This window comes from Lycium ferocissimum, chromosome 12, assembly GCF_029784015.1.
Source record: "Lycium ferocissimum isolate CSIRO_LF1 chromosome 12, AGI_CSIRO_Lferr_CH_V1, whole genome shotgun sequence".
NCBI lineage: Eukaryota > Viridiplantae > Streptophyta > Magnoliopsida > Solanales > Solanaceae > Lycium > Lycium ferocissimum.
The window spans coordinates 51,068,737-51,078,160 of NC_081353.1; the positions used below are offsets into that span (position 1 = coordinate 51,068,737).

General features: G+C 35.3%; 1 protein-coding gene across 1 annotated transcript; it reads right to left on the minus strand.

Moving 5' to 3' along the window:
- Positions 1 to 2,664: 2,664 nt before the first annotated feature.
- On the minus strand, positions 2,665 to 5,929 carry LOC132040618 (protein NEGATIVE GRAVITROPIC RESPONSE OF ROOTS-like). The gene is made up of 4 exons (XM_059431273.1): positions 5,504 to 5,929; positions 4,051 to 4,631; positions 3,299 to 3,464; positions 2,665 to 3,201 (listed from the first exon to the last, which is right to left on the minus strand). The coding sequence occupies exons 1-4, from the start codon at positions 5,562 to 5,564 to the stop codon at positions 3,182 to 3,184; spliced, it is 828 nt and encodes a 275-aa protein (XP_059287256.1). The 5' UTR covers positions 5,565 to 5,929; the 3' UTR covers positions 2,665 to 3,181.
- Positions 5,930 to 9,424: the final 3,495 nt, after the last annotated feature.

Genomic DNA, 9,424 nt, shown 5'->3' on the forward strand with positions numbered 1-9,424 from the left:
TTTGCTAATCATCTCCGAGTAGCATGCAATCTTTTGCTTCCCAACTATGAGTGGGCCTCCCAAATACTTCACCGGAAATCGTTTTATTTGCATCCCAATTATCGTTGTTACCCTGTTCATCGAGCTCAACGAAGCTTTGGGGGCTAACATTAGAAGACTAAAAAAAGACCATTCTCTAAAATTATTATTTGAGGGTAAAATAATTTGATCTAGGATGATGCCACGTGGCATGCAATTGCTATTTTTCAAAGATAATTTGGCCTTTTCCGTATTAACAATCATTGTAGACAATCAAATCTATTTATATATTTATAAACTAGTGTTGGTTCGTAATTCATGTAAATATTTTTATTTATAATTTTATTCAATTTAAATATATAATTTTCTCTTAATATTTATCAAAAGAAAAAAAAAAACACTAAGACAACAAGAGTTTAATTTAATAATAGAAGGTCACACATACAATATTAGGCCTGGGTAATTATATTAAAATAAAAATAAAAAAAAATACAAGACCAATAACATCGTTGTTACCTTTCTCTAATCACGCATTGAGATATATTTTTAGTTTTTTTTTCCTTTTGTTTCTAGGTAAGAAATTTAATTAAGGAAAACTGTGAACTTTATTATTGTCTTTTTTGTTTTTATGCTTTAAGACAACAGAAAAGGGTCAGATTTGCCCCTGTACTCTCACAAATAAGATATATTTGTCTTTCGTTATACTTTTTTGATATATTTGCACCTGTCATCCAATTTTAGGGTCATATTTACCCCTGTACTCTATTTTCGGCCATATTTACCCCGATCCACTAAATCCCCATGTCCCCCACCTCTATTTCCTAAGTGAAGCTTATGTGGAATTTTTTCTCCCAAATTAAATTAATAATAAACCCAAATACCCTCCCCCGCATTGTCTTCTCCACCACCACCCATTTTTTTATTTGAACAGCCTCTCCCAGGTGGAGACTGGGGTTGCGCCTCCTATGTATGAAATTCAAACAATATGAAATTTTCATAATTTTGAATCACTGGATTTGGATTCGATATATGCAACATTAGAATACAGAAAGCAATGAAATTGGGTTCTGATTCATTTAGAAATGGTATCCAACAAAGGTGATAAACTGTTGAGATCTTTCAATTTAATAACCAGATTCACAAGTGAGTCTTTAACAAAGAGGTCAGATTCACAAATGGGTCATTAAATTAGTCAGAAAATTTAACAAAACGGGTCTGAAAATAACCATATCCACAAATGGGGACTGTTCAATAATAAAAATGGGGTGGGGTGGAGAAGACATTAAGTGTCCACTTGTCGATTAAAAAAGACAGGCTCACATAAGATCTTACCCTTTTCCCATCAATTAAAAAGACAAGCTCACATAAGTAGTGTTGAAAATAAAATTTCTCCTTCTGCTCTCTTAATTTTATTTGTTACTCCCTCCATTTCGAAAAAGAAAAGTATTTTTTTTCAATGAAATATATTTAAAATTAGAGGAATTAGTATTAATATCGTGTTTAAATCCCTACTTGAATTATTGTATTTTTCTACGTGGGTTCTAACTATAATTTTTTTTTTTTGTCTTAATATATTTAAGACCTTTTAAAGTTGTTAGCAAATTTCGTTTAGATATTCGAACTACAACATATGTTAATTGAGTACTTGAACATATGATAAATATTCCTATTAGATATTTTTTGTTCAAATATTGAAAATACATTTGCACGTGTTCTTAATGTCCATTACATAGATATGTTAACCCCTTAAAATACACAACCTCCTTTAATTATATTCATTCGCCTTAATAAGCCGTAAAACCCCATACATTTGCTAATTGATGTGTATAATTAAAGGAGATAACATATTTTATGTGGTTAAATTAACTACCTAATAGATGCTAGCATGTGCAAAAGTTTTTCTAAAATTTGACAGGTGAACATTTTTTATTATTTATCTGTGGCATAAAGTAACAGATTCTGATCTTCGTTTTTGGTTTCCTATCCAATGTCTGGTATACATATTGGAGCTTGATTATTCCGAATTTGTGCCACGAGTCTGCCGTGCTTGGAAGCCTCCTATCAGTTTTTTTTTCATATCGGGACTGAACCGAGACCTTGGTTAAGAAGGGTTCTTTGCCGCACCACATCCTTTGGATGGTAGTATTTTGATTTTAAGCACGCGCATTATTGAAAATAAAAATTAAAAATATGATTTTTTTATTTTTTTTTTAACTTTCACTTGCTAAATAACAACACATCATGCCAACTAAAGCATATTAGTGATGTAACATTTTCAAGATCACAAAAGGTGCTAATAGAAGAGTGGAGAGACTTCTTGTACTATACAAATCCACAATAATACTATCAGCACCCCTAGCATAGCAGTACAAATCACAAGATTCAATATATATCACAGCACCCCCCGCCTTTCGGCTCGCATAACGCCTCGTTCCAGGCCGCGGGTAGTACAAATCACCAACACCCGATTAAGTCCTCATTTAAATATATAAACATTTTAATTGTAAACACAATTGTAAATTCACCATTAAAAATTGGGGCTTTTTGGGTGGTTGGACGTCTGCTTTGGGGGAGTGTTTAAAACAACGAGGGTTAATTACCGAGTGAAAGAAGTTTAGCATCCATTAATGGATACATTACCATCCATTAATGGATACAACCATGGAAAAAAGGACAAGCACCTTTCCAAAAAGATAAATAAGTTGCTATCTTTGTACAATATTGGAGGGTCTCTTTATGACGAATTTATTGAACTCTCCAAATAAGGATCCAATCTTCGCAAGAAAAGTGTTTTCTTTGAAGAAAACTACAACCGGGTTGAAGAAAATAGAAGTTGAAAAAGATCCAAATTTGTCCCTATACTACTTAAAATTGAGCAATTTCCCCTTCCTTAAGATTTTTGGTCGAATTTGTCCCTATAAAAAGTCTCATGTTCACCCCGTCTTTAGGGTTCAAGGCAAAAAAAAGAGACTTTTTCCAACGACGTGGATAATAATAGGCCAAAAGTATAACATAAGATAAAGTTGCTCAATTTCGGACAGTTGACCAATAAATTTGAGGTGAAATAAAAGGGAATAAATTTAATCCCTTTTCCCTAAAAAGTTTGGTGCATCATAATACGTCGGTCTTCCTTGAAATAGAACAACTAGTAGAGAGGCGATATCTACATTTCCAAGACGATAACTGCAAAACAAAAGAAAATAAATTTTCGTTAACTTAAGATAAGATAATAATCAGTTCTTTTTTAGTCTTAATCAAAAGATTATTGAATGTTACTTACAATCAGAATCTGTCTTCACCCATTTAGATCCATCATCGCAAGTTTTCTCTCGTTTTTTCTCTTCTTGCTCTTCTCTTTGTGGATGTTTGTCCTCTAAATATCTCTTTGTTGATGTGCGAGGGGCATTTTGACGGTGTATTTTCTTGGAAAGCATTGTCCTCAAAAGCTGCAATAGTAAGATAATGTTAATAACACAAGATAAAGCTGTTAAAGAAGAGATAAAAAATTTATATTTACCCCTATGTGAAATATCTCAACAATACCCTTCCTTATATTTTGACGGAGCCAGGATTTTAGTTTATGAGTTTTGGGTCACAATTTATTTTTTTGCTTACAGGATTTTGAATGGATTATTTATACATATTAAACGAATTATTAACACAAATACATGGTCTGAGCCTAAGCTATTGAGTTTTACCGAATCCATAACTACAATGTTGGCCTTGCCCTTGCATTCATACGTTTGTTGTTAACATATTGTCTCGTATTTAATTTTGATTTTAAAGGAGCTCTAGTGTGAATGGGCTGAATTTTACGTGTCAAGACACTTCGAAAAGATGTTCAAATTTACGCCTTTACTATTGACTATGTCTTAAAATGACCCTCCACTATACTTCAAACTGAAGCTACATTAAGATCAAGGATCTCTAAGGCGAAGGACAAACACGAGACGATAAACTATTGTCAAGGGTATGAATGACCGAAAAATACAATAGAAGGGAATATTGAGATATTTCGCATGGTAAATTTACCTTCTCCATTCTTGATTCTGGAAATGTATCTCGTAAACTAGGAGCTGGACCAAAACCACCATTTGTACAAACCAACATTTTCTTGAGAAGGAAAGAAATTGATTTCTTCCCAATTGATTTCTTTTTGTTCTGCTTACTGCACACGTCCTTGCATCTTCCTATGATCACTCTTATTGTTCTGTCTATTTCTTCCTCGTCGTAATCAAAATTATCCAAATTTGTGCTAAATCTGCTCGAACTAATCCTACGATCAACTTCCAAACTTGATGGACAATTAAGAAATCTGTCCAATGGAAGAATATGATCATCAACATTCTTGATCTCAACTAATTCAGGTTTAACCGGTTTTCGTGATAATAATTTTGTTAACTCTTTTTGTAATTTGCCAACTTCTTCAGGTGTGAATTCTGCTAAATCTGGAGAACAACTTTGCTCATCATCGTCGTCTTCGCGATCATTTTGTACGTGTAATTGGCTTTGTTCTGGTTGTATACTTTCTTTGAGATCACTGCTCCTATTGCCAAAAGTTCCAATTGCCAACAATGAATCTGGCCAATCTTTGAACTCTTCATTTATATAATCTGTGTCCAAAAATTAATAAAACGAGTTAGAAAGAACATCATTTTCTAGTTTATTAATTAAACAAACTTAGGCAGCTTAGATTCAATCTAAAGCTAGAATAAAGGACCAACGTACATAAATGTTGAGACCGCCTAGCATTTTCTCAAATTTCGAAATTTATTGTTTTTTTGGTTAATGTATTATGTAGTGTTTTTGAGGAAAGTATACATCCCCCAAGTGGAAAAAACTCTTCAATATATGCCGTTGCCTTATCAAGCTTGTTATATGCGATGTTGGTGATTAGGACTAACTAGAAATTCTCTGTTTCTCTGTTCTACCATTTGTTGCACAATTTGCAGATTATAATAATAACAATGTAATGATCAATCATAGGACTGTAGTATGGTGCACTGTGCTCCTATTATGCGAAGAATCACGGAAAAAGGTCAGATCACATTAGGTCTATTGCATGCAACCTAATTATATTTGATAACACTGGCTAATACAAAAAATGCTAGCTGGCTGGGTCAAAATTGAAGTCAATTTTCTGGACCTGAGCTGAAATGTACCGCTTTTAGCTAGTTCATGCTAATGGCCACGTATGAAGAATTAATGGGTGCACGATCCTCATAAATTTTTTCTAATTTCTAAGAGAAAAGAAACTCTTTAACTTAACTTTTGTTACTATAACTTCTCTGATAAGTGTCATTAAGAAAAAACACTAACTAATAGTCTATGTTGTTCCAGACTCCTCAAAAATGTTGTCGGAGGCGTGTTAATTCCGTGTGCATTTTTGGAGAATCAGACACAAGTACGGTAATATTTTTGGAGAGTTCGAGCTGCATATAACTAATAATGCAGGCATGTTTAGGAGAAGAGGAAAAAAGTTTACTTGTGGTTGGAACGGCATCAGACTTTCTGCTCCCTTGTCCCCCATTGAGCTTGTTATGCATCCAATTAAAGAACTGCAACCCAGAAACAAAGTTAGTACAATTTATCAATTTAGAGATATATAGCTTTAGTATATACTGCAACTGTGATGTTAACTAATTTAACTAACCTTCATATTTGAAAATGAATCTGCTGATGATGTTTGAGAAGTTGGTGGTTGGTGGTCCACTAGGGAGCTAGCTAGGCTAGTAGAAGAATGTAGAAAGTAAACAAGTCAAGTGAAAAATGGGAATTCTAAAAGCAGATCCTAAAAGCCAATGAGAAAGGAGCTTTTAGGTTGGGAGTATTAAATAAAGATTTAGGTTGGGAGTTTGTAAGCCTACAATAGAATGAAGACCAATGGGTACTGAGTTTTACCACTTTATGTTTCTCACTCTCTTAGTATTGAGTCCACTAATATATACCAAAACATACAACCAGCTGTCTCAGTTACTAGCACACGGACATTCTCTTCTCTTTTTACACGCGGACAAATTAAAGTGAAACATGCAATTTTTCCTATTTAGAGTAAAGATAACACACACACATGGGAGAGTAATGTGCGGGTACTGTAGTACTTGAAGACGTGGCTATAATTCCTTCCATTAAATTCAAGATTAATGCTAATCTTGAGGCATTCTTCTAGTTTTTAAGTATGGAATTAACTTATACTCTTTACATTATCAATGAAATTTAACGTGGTGCAGCAGGTTACGTGTTTCAACTTTCAAATTTAGTATTCACACTTACTAATAAGAATATTTAGTTGTAGTTAATTTTTGATGATCGGATCTTAAAAACAATTTTTACACTGTCAGTTGTATAGAAGTATAAAAGGCTGCGTGCACTAAGCTGCTGCTATGCGCGGAGTCCAAGGAAGGGCCGGATCACAAGGGTCTATTGAACGCAGTTTTACCCTGCCAAGGGCGGACCCATGTAGTAATATTTGGTGATTGAGCACTCAGTAACCGTGGCGGATACTCTATGTAGACATATAGAAAATATTGAAATTTTGGCATAAAATAATAAAGAACACCTAGAAAGCAATAAAAGATCTTAGTGCTCTGGTTAAAAGGTGATAGGCTTTAGACTGAGCCATGAAGGAACCGAGTTCGAATCCTACTGTAAGCAACATATTTTTGTTGATTTAAAGGTGAGCACCCAGGCTCATTGAATCCTGAGTCCGCCACTGTGTTTTGACGGCTCGAAACCGTGACCTCCTGGTCACATGACAAAGATGCAATTTTACCAGTTACGTCAAGGCTCCTCTTCAAAGGGAACATTTATTATCCAGCGATTAGTAAGCAACATGTTTTTGTTGATTTTAAGGTGAGCACCCAGGCTCATTGAATCCTGAGTCCGCCACTGTGTTTTGACGGCTCGAAACCGTGACCTCCTGGTCACATGACAGCATGCAACTTTACCAGTTACGTCAAGGCTGCTCTTCAAAGAGAACATTTATTATCCAACGATTATTGTCACGCCACGACACGACATGTATTACTAGCCCCCCTAATGACTCCACTAGTGTCTAGTGACACAAATATTCCAACTTAATATTTACGTTATCATAGTAACTAATTTGCTTTCATTCTTTAGTTTTCTTTTCCATTCTGTTGATGACGATCGAGGGCTGAAACTTAATAGCTCATGGACCAACCAAACGACAAAAGAAATTTATTCTTTTTCTGCTTCTTTTATTTTATTTTTTCAGTATAGGGGGTCAATCTATTTTGTATTACCTTAATCGTTTCCTTCCAATTATCAACAAAGGCATTCATGTTGGTTAATAAGCATTAGTGGCCTTCAAGTATGAAAGAGAGTCCAGTCAGAGTTACATCACATATACTCTGCTTTCTTGGACATCTATTAAAAAACAAGTGATTTCCAGAACCTTCTCATGCATGGAATTGGAAAGTAGTGCTTGAAATATGCATTTTAGAGGAATGTAAAATGGAAAAAATAAATACATTTGTAATGTACGCCCCCCTCCCCATCTCCGTTTCATCTTACATTACATTCTTTAATTTAATATTTGCTTAAAAAAGAATGCATCAGGAATTAGCGCTTAGTCCATTTTTATTTATCCTAGTGATGAATGAACTAACAAAATAAATTCAAGGGGAGGTGGCAGGGTGCATGTTATTTGTAGATGACATATAATTGATTGGTGAGATACGTGGTGGAGTTAACAATAGATTGGAGGCCTGGAGACAGACCCTAGAGTCTAAAGGTTTCAGATTGAGCAGGATTAAGACTGAGTACACGAAATGCAAGTTCAGTGACACATTTCATGAGGCGGATGTGAAAGTGAGCATTGATTCATAGGTCATCCCGCAAGAAGAAGCTTTAAGTTTTTTGGTTCAATAATCTAAGAAAATGGGGAGATCGACGAGGACGTCACACACGTATTGGAGCGGGGTGGGTAAAATGGAAGCTCGCATGTGCTGTACCATGTTATAAGAAGGTGCCATCGAGACTTAAAAGTAAGTTCTATAGAGTAGTTGTTAGACCAACTATGTTGTATGGGGCAAAGTGTTGGCCAATCAAGAATTCACACGTTCAAAAGATGAGTGTACCGGATATGAGGATGCTTAGATGGATGAGAGGGCACACCAGGAGAGATAAGATTAGAAACGATGATACACGGAGTTAGGTGGGAGTGACTTCGGTAGTGGACAAGATGTGGGAAGCGAGACTGAGATGGTTCGAACATGTAATGAGGAGGAGCACAGATGCCCGTATGAGGAGGTATGAGGGGTTGGCAGCGATAGGTCTAAGGAGAACTAGAGGTAGACCGAGGAAGACTTGAGGTGAGGTGATTAGACATCACATGATTCATCTTCAGCTCACCAAGGACATGAACCTAGATAGAAAGGTATGGAGGTCGAGAATTAGGGTAGAGGGTCAGTAGGTAGTCGGGAGATTTTCATCTTTCTTGTGGGAGAACATGGTTCTAGCTTAGAGCACCTTGTCTACTCTCTCTTCTATTTATTAGTATCATTATTATTATTATTTTATTACTATCTTATTCTTCAAATTGTATAACTATTGTTGTTTCTTTTACTGGAATTACCCTTCTGATTTTTGTTGTCACTACTTTTCTTTTCTATAGTATTTTCACCATAGTTTTTACTTTGCATTTGTCGAACACTTTTCTTGAGTTGAGCGTCTATAGGAAACAACCTCTCTATCACACAAGGTAGGGATAAAGTCGCGTACACCCCACCCTACCAAACCTCACCTGTGGAATCATATTGGGTATGTTGTATTTGATTAACTTTTTTACTTTAAACTTCATGATTTGCCGATAATGACCTGCTCTTATAGCTATTTAAATTTTATATGGCATGTTTAAGATCTCTTTTTTTTTAAAAAAAAAAATTCCATCATATACACCACCATATAAATGAATGGACCAAGTTAATAGTAAGGAGGACCGACGTGCATGGCACCCCTCCCAAGCAATTCTGTTTTTCATGTAAGAAATTTTCTAAGAAGTTCTATTTGGTTGCTAAGCCCCCCTAAGAAGTGATTAGGGGCACTAATGGTAGCTAAGATTCAAAGTTTAAAAGGTCGCCACCAACTTCTTAGGAAACAGTCATTTCTTCCCCATTCTATCAAGCTTTCTTATTTCTGATATCTTTCATATTATAATAATACTTTTTCCTTTCTTTTCTTCCTAATCTTTCCACACGACCCAATCAGTAAAAATGACCTATAGCTCTATGTTTGAGAAAATACTCAAAATACCCCCCAACGTTTGACCAAAATTTCAACTACACACCTAACCTTTGCGTTGGTCCTATTACCCCCTTTTTTGCTGATGTGGACAAGAGCGAGACTACACCGCTCAGTGGCGCGTTATAGCCTTTAAAAAACA